This window comes from Oncorhynchus keta, chromosome 35, assembly GCF_023373465.1.
Source record: "Oncorhynchus keta strain PuntledgeMale-10-30-2019 chromosome 35, Oket_V2, whole genome shotgun sequence".
Lineage (NCBI taxonomy): Eukaryota > Metazoa > Chordata > Actinopteri > Salmoniformes > Salmonidae > Oncorhynchus > Oncorhynchus keta.
The window spans coordinates 71,643,090-71,661,696 of record NC_068455.1 but is presented as its reverse complement, the minus strand read 5'-3'; the positions used below and the strand labels follow the sequence as shown (position 1 = coordinate 71,661,696).

General features: G+C 40.7%; 1 protein-coding gene and 1 long non-coding RNA gene across 11 annotated transcripts in view; both read left to right on the top strand.

Moving 5' to 3' along the window:
- Positions 1-11,733, top strand: part of LOC118376321 (arrestin red cell-like) — a 110,123-nt gene extending 98,390 nt beyond the window's left edge. For 9 of the 10 annotated variants that reach the window (XM_052497649.1, XM_052497656.1, XM_052497659.1 and 6 more), the window contains 4 exons: positions 10,553-10,636; positions 10,852-10,928; positions 11,030-11,084; positions 11,204-11,733. In XM_052497649.1, coding sequence (XP_052353609.1) covers positions 10,553-10,636; positions 10,852-10,928; positions 11,030-11,084; positions 11,204-11,303 — 316 coding nt within the window. In that variant the 3' untranslated portion in view covers positions 11,304-11,733. The remainder of the gene's footprint in view (positions 1-10,552; positions 10,637-10,851; positions 10,929-11,029; positions 11,085-11,203) is intronic. The other variant, XM_052497650.1, reaches the window with a different exon arrangement.
- On the top strand, positions 4,458-8,333 carry LOC127916185 (uncharacterized). Its single transcript, XR_008093742.1, has 3 exons — positions 4,458-4,470; positions 7,227-7,755; positions 8,285-8,333. It is a non-coding gene; the product is annotated as an uncharacterized LOC127916185 (long non-coding RNA).
- Positions 11,734-18,607: the final 6,874 nt, after the last annotated feature.

Sequence of the window (18,607 nt, the reverse complement as noted above, 5' to 3'; positions counted from 1 at the left end):
CTATATTTGGGGAGTTTCTCCCATTCTATGCAGTTCCTCTCAAGCTCTGTCAGGTTGGGTGGGGAGCATCGCTGCTCAGCTATTTTTAGGTCTCTCCAGAGATGTTCGATCGTGTTGAAGTCTGGGCTCTGTCACTCAAGGACATTCAGAGACTTGTCCCGAAGCCACTCCTGCATTGTCTTGGCTGTGTGCTTAGGGTGAACCTTCGCCCCAGTCTGAGGTCCTGAGCGCTTTGGAGCAGGTTTTCATCAAAATTCTCTCTGTACTTTGCTCCGTTCATATTTCCCTTGATCCTGGCTAGTCTCCCTGTACCTGCTGCTGAAAAACATCCCCACATCATGATGCTGCCACCACCATGCTTCACCGTAGGGATGGTGCCAGGTTTCCTCCAGACGTGACGCTTGACATTCAGTCTAAAGAGTTCAATCTTGGTTTCATCAGATCAGAGAATCTTGTTTCTCATGGACTGAGAGTCTTTAGGTGCGTCTTGGTCAAACTCCAAGCGGGCTGTCATGCGCCTTTTACTGAGGAATTGCTTCCGTCTGGTCACTACCAAAAAAAAAACGGATTGGTGAAGTACTGCAGAGATGGATGTCCTTCTTGAAGGTCATCTCCCTGACCAAGGCCCTTCTTCCCCGATTGCTTAGTTTGGCCAGGCGGCCAGCTCTGGAAGAGCCTTAGTGGTTCCAAACTTCTTCATTTAAGAATGATGGAGACCATTGTGTTCTTGGGGCCCTTTAATGCTGCAGAAATGTTTTCGTACCCTTCCACAGATCTGTGCCTCGACACAATCCTGTCACGGAGCTCTACGGACAATTCCTTTCACCTCGTGGCTTGGTTTTTGCTCTGACATGCACTGTCAACTGTGGGACCTTATGTAGACAGGCGTGTGCCTTTCCAAATCATGTCCAATCAATTGAATTTACCACAGGTGAACTCCAATCAAGTTGTAGAAACATCTCAAGGATGATCAATGGAAACAGGATGCACCTGAGCTCACTTTCGAGTCTCATAGCAAAGGGTCTGACTACTTATATAAATATGTATTTCTGTTTTTAATTTTTAATACATCTGCAAAAATGTCTAAAAACCATTATGGGGTATTGTGTGTAGATTGCTGAGGATTTTTTAATTTATTGAATCCATTTCAGAATAAGGCTGTAACGTAACAAAATGTGGAAAAAGTCAAGGGGTCTGAATAATTCCCTAATGCACTGTATGCACAAACAACAACAAGCAAGGTTACACTCAAATCTGAGATTCATACACACACACACACACACACACACACACACACACACACACACACACACACACACACACACACACACACACACACACACACACACACACACACACACACACACACACACACACACACACACACACACACACACAGATTGATAAAGGGAAACAGTGTATGTATAGAAACATACACACACACACACACATATAGAAACACAAACACACACGTATAGAAACACAAACACACACACACGTGTAGAAACACACACACACATGTATTCAATCTCACACACACACACACACACACGCACACATGTATAGAAACACATGTATAGAAACACACACACACACATGTATAGAAACAGACACACACATATCCAGAAACACACACACACACATGTATAGACACACACACAGGTGATTTGCGACTTCTTGAGAAACCAAATTAGAATTCAGATAAACAAACAAACAATTGCCTCAAATCAACGTTGTGACTAGATGGAGAACAGCTATGGACCGAAGACAGGTTAACAGAGAATTTTATCTAACCATTTTTCTGACCTTCTTAACCTAATTCTCCTAACCTGCTAAGAACAATTCACTTCCTTCCGTAGCTCGATACCATTTAGTCAAAACATCACATACAGTGGGGCAAAACAGTATTTAGTCAGCCACCAATTGTGCAAGTTCTCCCACTTAAAAAGATGAGAGAGGCCTGTAATTTTCATCATAGGTACACTTCAACGACAGACAAAATGAGAAAAACAAATCCAGAAAATCACATTGTAGGATTTTTTATGAATTTATTTGCAAATTATGGTGGAAAATAAGTATTTGGTCAATAACAAAAGTTTCTCAATACTTTGTTATATACCCTTTGTTGGCAATGACAGAGGTCAAACGTTTTCTGTAAGTCTTCACAAGGTTTTCACACACTGTTGCTGGTATTTTGTCCCATTCCTCCATGCAGATCTCCTCTAGAGCAGTGATGTTTTGGGGCTGTTGCTGGGCAACACAGACTTTCAACTCCCTCCAAAGATTTTCTATGGGGTTGAGATCTGGAGACTGGCTAGGCCACTCCAGGACCTTGAAATGCTTCTTATGAGGCCACTCCTTTGTTGCCCGGGCGGTGTGTTTGGGATCATTGTCATGCTGAAAGACCCAGCCACGTTTCATCTTCAATGCCCTTGCTGATGGAAGGAGGTTTTCACTCAAAATCTCACGATACATGGCCCCTTTCATTATTTCCTTTACACGGATCAGTCGTCCTGGTCTCTTTGCAGAAAAACAGCCCCAAAGCATGATGTTTCCACCCCCATGCTACACAATAGGTATGGTGTTCTGTGGATGCAACTCAGCATTCTTTGTCCTCCAAAAACGACGAGTTGAGTTTTTACCAAAAAGTTCTATTTTGGTTTCATCTGACCATATGACATTCTCCCAATCTTCTTCTGGATCATCCAAATGCTCTCTAGCAAACTTCAGACGGGCCTGGACTTGTACTGGCTTAAGCAGGGGGACACGTCTGGCACTGCAGGATTTGAATCCCTGGCGGCGTAGTGTGTTACTGATGGTAGGCTTTGTTACTTTGGTCCCAGCTCTCTGCAGGTCATTCACTAGGTCCCCCCGTGTGGTTCTGGGATTTTTGCTCACCGTTCTTGTGATCATTTTGACCCCACGGGGTGAGATCTTGTGTGGAGCCCCAGATCGAGGGAGATTATCAGTGGTCTTGTATGTCTTCCATTTCCTAATAATTGCTCCCACAGTTGATTTCTTCAAACCAAGCTGCTTACCTATTGCAGATTCCGTCTTCCCAGCCTGGTGCAGGTCTACAATTTTGTTTCTGGTGTCCTTTGACAGCTCTTTGGTCTTGGCCATAGTGGAGTTTGTAGTGTGACTGTTTGAGGTTGTGGACAGGTGTCTTTTATACTGATAACAAGTTCAAACAGGTGCCATTAATACAGGTAACTCTTAAAGAAGAAGTTACAGGTCTGTGAGAGCCAGAAATCTTGCTTGTTTGGAGGTGACCAAATACTTATTTTCCACCATAATTTGCAAATAAATTCATTAAAAATCCTACAATGTGATTTTCTGGATTTCTTTCTTTTCATTTTGTATGTCATAGTTTAAGTGTACCTATGATGAAAATTACAGGTCTCTCATCTTTTTAAGTGGGAGAACTTGCACAATTGGTGGCTGACTAAATACTTTTTTGCCCCACTGTACATGCCTGCAGTTGTCCTCTGGTCTCTAAATGTTATGTTAGTTTGTGTCTGGTTCTGTTTGATGTGTCCAATAAGGAGGTTCTGTTTGATGTGTCCAATAAGGAGGTTCTGTTTGATGTGTCCAATGAGAGGTTCTGTTTGATGTGTCCAATAAGGAGGTTCTGTTTGATGTGTCCAATGAGAGGTTCTGTTTGATGTCTCCAATAAGGAGGTTATGTTTGATGTGTCCAATAAGGAGGTTCTGTTTGATGTGTCCAATGAGAGGTTCTGTTTGATGTGTTCCAGAGTGAAAGATGTATCCAATAAGGAGGTTCTGTTTGATGTCTCCAATAAGGAGGTTATGTTTGATGTGTCCAATAAGGAGGTTCTGTTTGATGTGTCCAATGAGAGGTTCTGTTTGATGTGTTCCAGAGTGAAATATGTATCCAATAAGGAGGTTCTGTTTGATGTCTCCAATAAGGAGGTTATGTTTGATGTGTTCCAGAGTGAAAGATGTGTCCAATAAGGAGGTTCTGTTTGATGTCTCCAATAAGGAGGTTCTGTTTGATGTGTTCCAGAGTGAAATATGTATCCAATAAGGAGGTTCTGTTTGATGTGTTCCAGAGTGAAAGATGTGTCCAATAAGGAGGTTCTGTTTGATGTCTCCAATAAGGAGGTTCTGTTTGATGTGTTCCAGAGTGAAAGATGTCTCCAATAAGGAGGTTCTGTTTGATGTGTTCCAGAGTGAAAGATGTGTCCAATAAGGAGGTTCTGTTTGATGTGTCCAATAAGGAGGTTCTGTTTGATGTGTTCCCGAGTGAAAGATGTGTCCAATAAGGAGGTTCTGTTTGATGTCTCCAATAAGGAGGTTCTGTTTGATGTGTCCAATAAGGAGGTTCTGTTTGATGTGTCCAATAAGGAGGTTCTGTTTGATGTGTCCAATGAGAGGTTCTGTTTGATGTGTTCCAGAGTGAAAGATGTGTCCAATAAGGAGGTTCTGTTTGATGTCTCCAACAAGGAGGTTCTGTTTGGTGTCTCCAACAAGGAGGTTCTGTTTGATGTGTCCAATAAGGAGGTTCTGTTTGATGTGTCCAATAAGGAGGTTCTGTTTGATGTGTTCCAGAGTGAAAGATGTGTCCAATAAGGAGTTTCTGTTTGATGTCTCCAATAAGGAGGTTATGTTTGATGTGTTCCAGAGTGAAAGATGTCTCCAATAAGGAGGTTCTGTTTGATGTCTCCAATAAGGAGGTTATGTTTGATGTGTTCCAGAGTGAAAGATGTGTCCAATAAGGAGGTTCTGTTTGATGTGTTCCAGAGTGAAAGATGTGTCCAATAAGGAGGTTCTGTTTGATGTCTCCAACAAGGAGGTTCTGTTTGATGTGTTCCAGAGTGAAAGATGTCTCCAATAAGGAGGTTCTGTTTGATGTGTCCAATAAGGAGGTTCTGTTTGATGTGTTCCAGAGTGAAAGATGTCTCCAATAAGGAGGTTCTGTTTGATGTGTCCAATAAGGAGGTTCTGTTTGATGTGTTCCAGAGTGAAAGATGTCTCCAATAAGGAGGTTCTGTTTGATGTGTTCCAGAGTGAAAGATGTCTCCAATAAGGAGGTTCTGTTTGATGTGTTCCAGAGTGAAAGATGTGTCCAATAAGGAGGTTCTGTTTGATGTCTCCAATAAGGAGGTTCTGTTTGATGTGTCCAATAAGGAGGTTCTGTTTGATGTCTCCAATAAGGAGGTTCTGTTTGATGTGTCCAATAAGAGGTTCTGTTTGATGCCTCCAATAAGGAGGTTCTGTTTGATGTGTTCCAGAGTGAAAGATGTATCAAATAAGGAGGTTCTGTTTGATGTCTCCAATAAGGAGGTTCTGTTTGATGTGTTCCAGAATGAAAGATGTATCAAATAAGGAGGTTCTGTTTGATGTGTTCCAGAGTGAAAGATGTGTCCAATAAGAGGTTCTGTTTGATGTGTTCCAGAGTGAAATATGTGTCCAATAAGGAGTTTCTGTTTGATGTGTCCAATAAGGAGGTTCTGTTTGATGTGTTCCAGAATGAAAGATGTGTCCAATAAGAGGTTCTGTTTGATGTGTTCCAGAGTGAAAGATGTATCCAATAAGGAGGTTCTGTTTGATGTGTTCCAGAGTGAAAGATGTGTCCAATAAGGAGGTTCTGTTTGATGTGTTCCAGAGTGAAAGATGTGTCCAATAAGAGGTTCTTTTTGATGTCTCCAATAAGCAGGTTCTGTTTGATGTGTTCCAGAGTGAAAGATGTGTCCAATAAGGAGGTTCTGTTTGATGTGTTCCAGAGTGAAAGATGTGTCCAATAAGGAGGTTCTGTTTGATGTGTTCCAGAGTGAAAGATGTGTCCAATAAGAGGTTCTGTTTGATGTGTTCCAGAGTGAAAGATGTGTCCAATAAGGAGGTTCTGTTTGATGTGTTCCAGAGTGAAAGATGTGTCCAATAAGGAGGTTCTGTTTGATGTGTTCCAGAGTGAAAGATGTGTCCAATAAGGAGGTTCTGTTTGATGTGTTCCAGAGTGAAAGATGTGTCCAATAAGGAGGTTCTGTTTGATGTGTCCAATAAGGAGGTTCTGTTTGATGTGTTCCAGAGTGAAAGATGTGTCCAATAAGGAGGTTCTGTTTGATGTGTCCAATAAGGAGGTTCTGTTTGATGTGTTCCAGAGTGAAAGATGTGTCCAATAAGGAGGTTCTGTTTGATGTGTCCCAGAGTGAAAGATGTCTCCAATAAGGAGGTTCTGTTTGATGTGTTCCAGAGTGAAAGATGTGTCCAATAAGGAGGTTCTGTTTGATGTGTTCCAGAGTGAAAGATGTCTCCAATAAGGAGGTTCTGTTTGATGTGTTCCAGAGTGAAAGATGTGTCCAATAAGGAGGTTCTGTTTGATGTGTTCCAGAGTGAAAGATGTGTCCAATAAGAGGTTCTGTTTGATGTGTTCCAGAGTGAAAGATGTGTCCAATAAGGAGGTTCTGTTTGATGTGTTCCAGAGTGAAAGATGTGTCCAATAAGAGGTTCTGTTTGATGTGTTCCAGAGTGAAAGATGTGTCCAATAAGGAGGTTCTGTTTGATGTGTTCCAGAGTGAAAGATGTGTCCAATAAGGAGGTTCTGTTTGATGTGTCCAATAAGGAGGTTCTGTTTGATGTGTTCCAGAGTGAAAGATGTGTCCAATAAGGAGGTTCTGTTTGATGTGTCCAATAAGGAGGTTCTGTTTGATGTGTCCAATAAGGAGGTTCTGTTTGATGTGTTCCAGAGTGAAAGATGTGTCCAATAAGGAGGTTCTGTTTGATGTGTCCAATAAGGAGGTTCTGTTTGATGTGTTCCAGAGTGAAAGATGTGTCCAATAAGGAGGTTCTGTTTGATGTGTTCCAGAGTGAAAGATGTGTCCAATAAGGAGGTTCTGTTTGATGTGTTCCAGAGTGAAAGATGTGTCCAATAAGAGGTTCTGTTTGATGTGTTCCAGAGTGAAAGATGTGTCCAATAAGGAGGTTCTGTTTGATGTGTTCCAGAGTGAAAGATGTGTCCAATAAGGAGGTTCTGTTTGATGTGTCCAATAAGGAGGTTCTGTTTGATGTGTTCCAGAGTGAAAGATGTGTCCAATAAGGAGGTTCTGTTTGATGTGTCCAATAAGGAGGTTCTGTTTGATGTGTTCCAGAGTGAAAGATGTGTCCAATAAGGAGGTTCTGTTTGATGTGTCCCAGAGTGAAAGATGTCTCCAATAAGGAGGTTCTGTTTGATGTGTTCCAGAGTGAAAGATGTGTCCAATAAGGAGGTTCTGTTTGATGTGTTCCAGAGTGAAAGATGTCTCCAATAAGGAGGTTCTGTTTGATGTGTCCAATAAGGAGGTTCTGTTTGATGTGTTCCAGAGTGAAAGATGTCTCCAATAAGGAGGTTCTGTTTGATGTGTCCAATAAGGAGGTTCTGTTTGATGTGTTCCAGAGTGAAAGATGTATCCAATAAGGACGTTATGTTTGATGTGTTCCAGAGTGAAAGATGTGTCCAATAAGGAGGTTCTGTTTGATGTGTTCCAGAGTGAAAGATGTCTCCAATAAGGAGGTTCTGTTTGATGTGTTCCAGAGTGAAAGATGTCTCCAATAAGGAGGTTCTGTTTGATGTGTTCCAGAGTGAAAGATGTGTCCAATAAGGAGGTTCTGTTTGATGTGTTCCAGAGTGAAAGATGTGTCCAATAAGGAGGTTCTGTTTGATGTCTCCAATAAGGAGGTTCTGTTTGATGTGTCCAATAAGGAGGTTCTGTTTGATGTCTCCAATAAGGAGGTTCTGTTTGATGTGTCCAATAAGAGGTTATTTTTGATGCCTCCAATAAGGAGGTTCTGTTTGATGTGTTCCAGAGTGAAAGATGTCTCCAATAAGGAAGTTCTGTTTGATGTGTTCCAGAGTGAAAGATGTGTCCAATAAGGAGGTTCTGTTTGATGTGTCCAATAAGGAGGTTCTGTTTGATGTGTTCCAGAGTGAAAGATGTGTCCAATAAGGAGGTTCTGTTTGATGTGTTCCAGAGTGAAAGATGTATCCAATAAGGAGGTTCTGTTTGATGTGTTCCAGAGTGAAAGATGTGTCCAATAAGGAGGTTCTGTTTGATGTGTTCCAGAGTGAAAGATGTCTCCAATAAGGAGGTTCTGTTTGATGTGTCCAATAAGGAGGTTCTGTTTGATGTGTCCAATAAGGAGGTTCTGTTTGATGTGTTCCAGAGTGAAAGATGTGTCCAATAAGGAGGTTCTGTTTGATGTGTTCCAGAGTGAAAGATGTGTCCAATAAGGAGGTTCTGTTTGATGTCTCCAATAATGAGGTTCTTTTTGATGTGTCCAATAAGAGGTTCTGTTTGATGCCTCCAATAAGGAGGTTCTGTTTGATGTGTTCCAGAGTGAAAGATGTCTCCAATAAGGAGGTTCTGTTTGATGTGTTCCAGAGTGAAAGATGTATCCAATAAGGAGGTTCTGTTTGATGTGTTCCAGAGTGAAAGATGTGTCCAATAAGGAGGTTCTGTTTGATGTGTTCCAGAGTGAAAGATGTCTCCAATAAGGAGGTTCTGTTTGATGTGTCCAATAAGGAGGTTCTGTTTGATGTGTCCAATAAGGAGGTTCTGTTTGATGTGTTCCAGAGTGAAAGATGTGTCCAATAAGGAGGTTCTGTTTGATGTGTTCCAGAGTGAAAGATGTGTCCAATAAGGAGGTTCTGTTTGATGTGTCCAATAAGGAGGTTCTGTTTGATGTGTTCCAGAGTGAAAGATGTCTCCAATAAGGAGGTTATGTTTGATGTCTCCAATAAGGAGGTTCTGTTTGATGTGTCCAGTAAGGAGGTTCTGTTTGATGTCTCCAATAAGGAGGTTCTGTTTGATGTGTCCAATAAGGAGGTTCTGTTTGATGTCTCCAATAAGGAGGTTCTTTTTGATGTGTCCAATAAGAGGTTCTGTTTGATGCCTCCAATAAGGAGGTTCTGTTTGATGTGTTCCAGAGTGAAAGATGTCTCCAATAAGGAGGTTCTGTTTGATGTGTCCAATAAGGAGGTTCTGTTTGATGTGTTCCAGAGTGAAAGATGTGGCCAATATGGAGGTTCTGTTTGATGTGTTCCAGAGTGAAAGATGTCTCCAATAAGGAGGTTCTGTTTGATGTGTCCAATAAGGAGGTTCTGTTTGATTTGTCCAATAAGGAGGTTCTGTTTGATGTGTCCAAAAAGGAGGTTCTGTTTGATGTGTCCAATAAGGAGGTTCTGTTTTATGTCTCCAATAAGAGGTTCTGTTTGATGTGTTCCAGAGTGAAAGATGTATCCAATAAGGAGGTTCTGTTTGATGTCTCCAATAAGGAGGTTCTGTTTGATGTGTTCCAGAATGAAAGATGTGTCCAATAAGGAGGTTCTGTTTGATGTCTCCAATAAGGAGGTTCTGTTTGATGTGTTCCAGAGTGAAAGATGTGTCCAATAAGAGGTTCTGTTTGATGTGTTCCAGAGTGAAAGATGTATCAAATAAGGAGGTTCTGTTTGATGTCTCCAATAAGGAGGTTCTGTTTGGTGTGTTCCAGAGTGAAAGATGTCTCCAATAAGGAGGTTCTGTGTGGTGTGTTCCAGAGTGAAAGATGTGTCCAATAAGAGGTTCTGTTTTATGTGTTCCAGAGTGAAAGATGTGTCCAATAAGAGGTTCTGTTTGATGTGTTCCAGAGTGAAAGATGTGTCCAATAAGAGGTTCTGTTTGATGTGTTCCAGAGTGAAAGATGTGTCCAATAAGAGGTTATTTTTGATGTGTTCCAGAGTGAAAGATGTGTCCAATAAGGAGGTTCTGTTTGATGTGTCCAATAAGAGGTTCTGTTTGATGTGTTCCAGAGTGAAAGATGTGTCCAATAAGGAGGTTCTGTTTGATGTGTTCCAGAGTGAAAGATGTGTCCAATAAGAGGTTCTTTTTGATGTGTTCCAGAGTGAAAGATGTGTCCAATAAGAGGTTATTTTTGATGTGTTCCAGAGTGAAAGATGTGTCCAATAAGAGGTTCTTTTTGATGTGTTCCAGAATGAAAGATGTGTCCAATAAGAGGTTCTTTTTGATGTGTTCCAGAATGAAAGATGTGTCCAATAAGAGGTTCTTTTTGATGTGTTCCAGAGTGAAAGATGTGTCCAATAAGAGGTTCTGTTTGATGTGTTCCAGAGTGAAAGATGTGTCCAATAAGAGGTTCTGTTTGATGTGTTCCAGAGTGAAAGATGTGTCCAATAAGAGGTTCTGTTTGATGTGTTCCAGAGTGAAAGATGTGTCCAATAAGAGGTTATTTTTGATGTGTTCCAGAGTGAAAGATGTGTCCAATAAGGAGGTTCTGTTTGATGTGTTCCAGAGTGAAAGATGTGTCCAATAAGGAGGTTCTGTTTGATGTGTTCCAGAGTGAAAGATGTGTCCAATAAGAGGTTCTGTTTGATGTGTTCCAGAGTGAAAGATGTGTCCAATAAGAGGTTATTTTTGATGTGTTCCAGAGTGAAAGATGTGTCCAATAAGAGGTTCTTTTTGATGTGTTCCAGAATGAAAGATGTGTCCAATAAGAGGTTCTTTTTGATGTGTTCCAGAATGAAAGATGTGTCCAATAAGAGGTTCTTTTTGATGTGTTCCAGAGTGAAAGATGTGTCCAATAAGGAGGTTCTGGGGATCCTGGTGTCCTACAGAGTCAAGGTCAAACTAGTGGTGTCTCGCGGAGGGTGCGTTACACACACACACACACGCTCAAACTAGTGTTGTCCCACGGAGGGTAGGCTACATCTTTGCTCCTACACTGTCTAACATAGATTTATGTAGTGGTTGTAAGTGAATGTTTCCACCTGGATTACGCTGGAATGTTCTCTGGGTATCAGTTCATCTCTGCCTAATGTGTGTTCTGGCACAGGTCCAACATAACTGTGTGTGCTCTGTACAGGGATGTCTCGGTGGAGCTGCCTTTTGTTCTAATGCACCCCAAACCCTCTGACCTACCCATCTCCAGACCTCAATCAGGTACAGACCAATGTGTGTTTAATGGAGAAACATATGTTTTCGAAAAGTGTTTTGCGGGAATATTTACCTGTTTTGAAATGCCATTTACTTTCCACCCACAGTCGTCCCAGAAACAGATGCCCCAGTTGGCAGTAACCTGATAGAGTTTGAGACAAAGTAAGAGAGAGAAAGTGTTTGTGTATCTCAAATTTAAATGTAACCTTGTTTGTTGAACACAATTTTAATCTCTCTTCCTCCTTCTCCCTCCCTTCATCGCTCCTCCATCTCCCTGTCAGTAATTTCTCTCAGGATGATGACTTCGTGTTCGAGGACTTTGCCCGTCTGCGGCTGAAAGGAACGAAGGACGATAAGGATGAGGATGACCACTTGTGCTAGCTCTCCCTCTCCCAGGATCATGCACCTGAACCTGGGGAGAGGTGCTCGGCGAGTCCCTGGTCTCATGTTGTCTCCAGGCCAGTAGGCTCAACTTCAGAAAGGGGGAGCAGGAGCACTCATATGTATTCTATTTTTCACCCCCCCCCCCTCTACTTCTCCTTCTTCTTCTCTCTTCTTTCTTGTACATCTTTGATGAGATTTTCCATTTCTACTCCTTTGTTTTGTCACGAGTTTGTTTGAGAAACAGAGAGAATGAGGGATGAAACAGAGAGAATGAGAGACAGAGATGGAGGGATTTATAGGAGTGTCGAATCCACAGTCTCTGTTTTAGGAAATCCTTCTATAAGTTTTGGATCCATTCTTTGATTCAGGGTTGATGTTCTATGTTCTATATGCTCTATAGGTCCCAGCTTTATAAGAAGTGGGTAGACAGACAGATATACATTTGTCATTATTTACATGATTGAATACCATGTACCTAAGGTTGCAAAATTCCCCAAATTCCCAGATTTTCCCAAAATTCTGGTCAGAAGAATCTGGATTTCCAACTTATTCTCCCCTGATTCTGGGAATCTTCCATCCAAGATCCAACCAAGATTTCTGGGAAAACCTGGGATTTTTGAGGAAAGTTTGGGGAATTTAGGCAATCCTATATGTAACTGTAATGTACAGGACTGCAATGCTGCACAACTACTTAGAGGGAACATGAGTTTAATAGTTTAGTTAATTACATTGTTATGACATAGTTATAACCAGTTATTACACTGTAATTACATTGTTATGACATAGTTATAACCAGTTATTACACTGTAATTATATTGTTGTTATTACACCTTTACCTTATCCTTGACACCCATTATACCCACTATGTAACTCAATACTTTACCCCTTTATGGCAAGTGTGAAACGATTACATATCCTCACAGTGAGGGAGTGAGTGTGTAAGTGTCCTGTGTGTGCAGTGCACTTAGTTATTGTCGCGGGGTGTAAAGTGTACTTACAGTCAGCTACAGTGAGCGTTTCAGTGTAGTTAAGTTACACTGAGGGTGTCAGTGTGATGCAGTCAGCGTGAGGATGCAGGTGATTGTATGTACAGACAGTGTATTCTGTTAAGGACTACATAGGAGACTTCAGGCAGCAAAACCTACACACACACCCTACATTCAGCGGATGCCATGAACACGATAAATAGCTATTTTTTCACGTTCATGATTTGCCCAAAGTCATTTTCTTGGTAGGTCAGGTGGCAGTTTGATCGAACCCAACTGTCAATAAGATCAGGGCTCATGTTTATGACGATAGCCTACTGTACTGTACTGGGCCAATTATAAAGCTGTGGTTTTCGAGAGGAGTAGGAGTGCTGATCTAGGATCAGGTCCCCCCGTCAATATAATCTTATTAATTTTGATCGACCAGGTCGACCAGGTAGATCAGCTAAGGATATTTTTTTGACAGCTCACAAAGGGTGCCCCCTGGTGTTTGAAAAGCTGTAGTCTTCTGCAGGTCTATTAATAGAGTATTTAAAGGAGGTTGTAGGTGGAAGTTTCCCCCTCCACTGATTATTTTGGTGTAGGGCAGCGGTTCTCAAACATGGTCCTCTGGACCCAAAGGGGTACATGTTTTGTTTTTTTGCCCTAACACAACACAGCTGATTCAAATGATCAAAGCTTGATGATTAGTTGATTATTTGAATCAGCTGTGTAGTGCTGGGGGAAAACCCAAAGCGTGCTCCCAGAGGGGCCCCGGGACTGAGTTTGGGAAACCCTGGTGAAGGGTAATCTGATCCTAGATCTGTGGTTAGGGAGTGACTTCTACCTCAATTGTGCGAAGTTTAACATTGACCAACCTCTTAAACCTACCAGCATCCAACTTAAGCCTCAATCATCAGAATCACCAAGGGGTGGGAGATAAGGGGTGGGAGGAAAGGGGTGGGAGGAAAGGGGTGGGAGGAAAGGGGTGGGAGGGAAGGGGTGGGAGAGAAGGGGTGGGGGATAAGGGGTGGGAGATAAGGGGTGGGAGGAAAGGGGTGGGAATGAAGGGGTGGGAGGAAAGGGGTGGGAGGGAAGGGGTGGGAGATAAGGGGTGGGACGGAAGGGGTGGGAGATAAGGGGTGGGAGATAAGGGGTGGGAGGGAAGGGGTGGGAGGGAAGGGGTGGGAGGAAAAAGGGGTGGGAGGGAAGGGGTGGGAGGAAAGGGGTGGAAAGAAAGGGGTGGGAGTTAAGGGGTGGGAGATAAGGGGTGGGAGGAAAGGGGTGGGAGGAAAGGGGTGGGAGGAAAGGAGGGGAGGAAAGGGGTGGGAGGAAAGGGGTGGGAGGGAAGGGGTGGGGGGGGGGGGGAAGGGGGGAGGGAAGGGGGGAGGAAAGGGGTGGGAGGGAAATTAATGGAGAAAAAAATGTTTTATTTTTGTTGTAATAATCGCCAGAGATATATACGTACTTAAATGTTGCCATTATTTGTATTTTATTCCTAAAACATTGTTTTATTTTTTATGATTAAAAAGTCATAGGTGATAGGTGATATGAACCAACTGCTGTAAATATTCGTACTGTTTCGTTCAACTCAACAGCCAATAGGTGTTCACTATAGAACACTGCAGTCCAATGACCGAGCACAGTTTATAGGATAATCAGTCACAGAATCCACCGTTTATAGGATAATCAGTCACAGAATCCCAGTTTATAGGATAATCAGTCACAGAATCCACAGTTTATAGGATAATCAGTCACAGAATCCCACAGTTTATAGGATAATCAGTCACAGAATCCCAGTTTATAGGATGATCAGTCACAGAATCCCAGTTTATAGGATAACCAGTCATAGAATCCCAGTTTATAGGATAATCAGTCACAGAATCCCACAGTTTATAGGATAATCAGTCACAGAATCCCAGTTTATAGGATGATCAGTCACAGAATCCCAGTTTATAGGATAATCAGTCACAGAATCCACAGTTTATAGGATAATCAGTCACAGAATCCCACAGTTTATAGGATAATCAGTCACAGAATCCCAGTTTATAGGATGATCAGTCACAGAATCCCAGTTTATAGGATAACCAGTCATAGAATCCCAGTTTATAGGATAATCAGTCACAGAATCCCACAGTTTATAGGATAATCAGTCACAGAATCCCAGTTTATAGGATGATCAGTCACAGAATCCCAGTTTATAGGATAACCAGTCATAGAATCCCAGTTTATAGGATAATCAGTCACAGAATCCCACAGTTTATAGGATAATCAGTCACAGAATCCACCGTTTATAGGATAATCAGTCACAGAATCCCAGTTTATAGGATAATAAATCACAGAATCCCACAGTTTATAGGATAATCAGTCATAGAATCCCAGTTTATAGGATAATAAATCACAGAATCCCACAGTTTATAGGATAATCAGTCACATAATCCCACAGTTTATAGGATAATCAGTCACAGAATCCCACAGTTTATAGGATAATCAGTCACAGAATCCAAGTTTATAGGATAATCAGTCACAGAATCCCAGTTTATAGGATAATCAGTCACAGAATCCACAGTTTATAGGATAATCAGTCACAGAATCCCACAGTTTATAGGATAATCAGTCACAGAATCCCAGTTTATAGGATGATCAGTCACAGAATCCCAGTTTATAGGATAACCAGTCATAGAATCTCAGTTTATAGGATAATCAGTCACAGAATCCCACAGTTTATAGGATAATCAGTCACAGAATCCACAGTTTATAGGATGATCAGTCACAGAATCCCAGTTTATAGGATAACCAGTCATAGAATCTCAGTTTATAGGATAATCAGTCACAGAATCCCAGTTTATAGGATAATCAGTCACAGAATCCACAGTTTATAGGATAATCAGTCACAGAATCCCACAGTTTATAGGATAATCAGTCACAGAATCCCAGTTTATAGGATGATCAGTCACAGAATCCCAGTTTATAGGATAACCAGTCATAGAATCTCAGTTTATAGGATAATCAGTCACAGAATCCCACAGTTTATAGGATAATCAGTCACAGAATCCCAGTTTATAGGATGATCAGTCACAGAATCCCAGTTTATAGGATAACCAGTCATAGAATCCCAGTTTATAGGATAATCAGTCACAGAATCCACCGTTTATAGGATAATCAGTCACAGAATCCCAGTTTATAGGATAATAAATCACAGAATCCCACAGTTTATAGGATAATCAGTCACAAATCCCAGTTTATAGGATAATAAATCACAGAATCCCACAGTTTATAGGATAATCAGTCACAGAATCCAAGTTTATAGGATGATCAGTCACAGAATCCCAGTTTATAGGATAACCAGTCACAAATCCCAGTTTATAGGATAATAAATCACAGAATCCCACAGTTTATAGGATAATCAGTCACAAATCCCAGTTTATAGGATAATAAATCACAGAATCCCACAGTTTATAGGATAATCAGTCACAGAATCCCAGTTTATAGGATGATCAGTCACAGAATCCCAGTTTATAGGATAACCAGTCATAGAATCCCAGTTTATAGGATAATCAGTCACAGAATCCACCGTTTATAGGATAATCAGTCACAGAATCCCAGTTTATAGGATAATAAATCACAGAATCCCACAGTTTATAGGATAATCAGTCACAAATCCCAGTTTATAGGATAATAAATCACAGAATCCCACAGTTTATAGGATAATCAGTCACAGAATCCAAGTTTATAGGATAATCAGTCACATAATCCCACAGTTTATAGGATAACCAGTCATAGAATCCCACAGTTTATAGGATAATAATCCCAGTTTATAGGATGATCAGTCATAGAATCCCACAGTTTATAGGATAATCAGTCACAGAATCACAGTTTATAGGATAATCAGTCACAGAATCCCACAGTTTATAGGATAATCAGTCACAGAATCCCAGTTTATAGGATAATCAGTCACATAATCCCACAGTTTATAGGATAATCAGTCACAGAATCCCACAGTTTATAGGATAATCAGTCACAGAATCCCAGTTTATAGGATGATCAGTCACAGAATCCCAGTTTATAGGATAACCAGTCATAGAATCCCAGTTTATAGGATAATCAGTCACAGAATCCCAGTTTATAGGATAACCAGTCATAGAATCCCAGTTTATAGGATAACCAGTCACAGAATCCCAGTTTATAGGATAACCAGTCATAGAATCCCAGTTTATAGGATAATCAGTCACATAATCCCACAGTTTATAGGATAATCAGTCACAGAATCCCAGTTTATAGGATGATCAGTCACAGAATCCCAGTTTATAGGATAACCAGTCATAGAATCCCAGTTTATAGGATAATCAGTCACAGAATCCCAGTTTATAGGATAACCAGTCATAGAATCCCAGTTTATAGGATAACCAGTCACAGAATCCCACGGTTTATAGGATAACCAGTCACAGAATCCCAGTTTATAGGATAACCAGTCATAGAATCCCAGTTTATAGGATAACCAGTCATAGAATCCCAGTTTATAGGATAACCAGTCACAGAATCCCACGGTTTATAGGATAATCAGTCACAGAATCCCAAATCCAGGTTCTCAAGGACCCCTTAGTATGCTGGTCTTAGTTCTGAAACTTTTTCATTCAGTCAGTTAACTTACAATTATCTATCAACTTAATTTAAACATACTTCATCAATTTAATGTAGTTTCATAAGTCCACTTTAAGTTTGATAAATAAGTTCTGTTTTGAATTGTATAGGAAATCAGAATAACCAGGGGCCCCTCGGGACCAGGATATGAAAAGATGGGCTACTACTGTATCATCTAGATTGTAGACACTTCATAGGCTATTACAGAGTACTTTGCAGTCAGTTATGGGTATATTGTATGTCTGTAAAGGTGTTCAGGTGCAGAATGACGATAGATAGGGAGGATTGATTGATCGATTGACACTTGGCTCATTTATCAGATTGGAAAGGGGAAACCTACCCACCTAATGTACCATTTCAAAGCGGGACAAGCTTCAACTATGGCAAGCCAAGAGGAACAAATGACTAAGCCAGCAAATGCAATGAAACAACACTGATCACCTCTTCTTATGAAAAGTGTTGAATTGATTGTAGCCGTCGCCATTTTGGTTCAATGACAATAATGTTCTTTTTTAACATGAAATGTGTGGCCTCATTCAACTTGTGTAAACCCATCAACAATTGTCCATGGTTAATGAGATTTATATTGATAGTCACGATAACAAACAATATTGCACATTCATTTTTACCCCTTTGAATGCACCATACTGTTACTAACACCCAGATGATGACGTCATAGGAACAGGGTGTAATCGTAGAAAGAGAATTTCTAGAATTGACATCTCCATTCAAGTCATGTTTATTTCCCTTCTTGTAATTATATTTCTATGGGTGTGATGTCAATCACAACACACTAGTCATGAAGCTTCACAATTAGGTTATAAAGGTTCATAAGAAGGTAATAAACGTCACACTGTGTTCATGTTATGAATGGATCGACGCGTGGCATTCTAAAAATGCAGTGTCTTAAAACATTGTGAACAATTTAGTGATGTAGAACATTCAGAACCTCTCTTAGGGACCATGTAAATGTTACAATGAGCTATTTTGTATTTAAAGTGGCCTCTTATGAAGCAGTATGCCTTATGAACCTTCATAGTACTCTTATAAACAGCCACAATGGATGATGAAACTGTGAAATAAGGAAATAAGGCATGAAAGGCTGTCATATATTGATGATGTCACAGCTAAGGGGGCCTCTTGTGGCTGCTTTAATATTCAGTTATATCATGTTTTATGACTGCATCATAAGGTGCTATGAATGTTTATAAGGCATTATAAGACTTTGCAAGAAACCACTTCAGGTAGTTGTGTTACCACATTTTCCTTTGTCTTCGTCAGTCTGTAAACCGGTCAAGTGTAGCGAAAAACAAAACAATTTAAAGTGGAAGTTCAGTATTTCACAACTTAACCGTGGATTAGTTTCCCCATAGACTACTTTTAGGTTGAGGAACCATCTAAAACACTCAGTAAAATACTTAACTTCCCCTTTAAAAACAACGATCTTCTATTTTTTTTCCCCTTCCACCTTAGTTGAGGTATCCATGGAAATGCACAGAATCATGTTGGTTTGTAGACTATTGTGTAACTATTGAGTCAAGATTTCTATTTTCTTTTAAGGACAATTTTAAGCTACTACAACTATTACTACTGCTAAAATTGAGATTCATAGTGAACTATACTTAAACGCTACCTGATAATTTAATAAATTCACAGATAAAGTAAGACAAAGTATATTGTTATTAAGGAAACCAA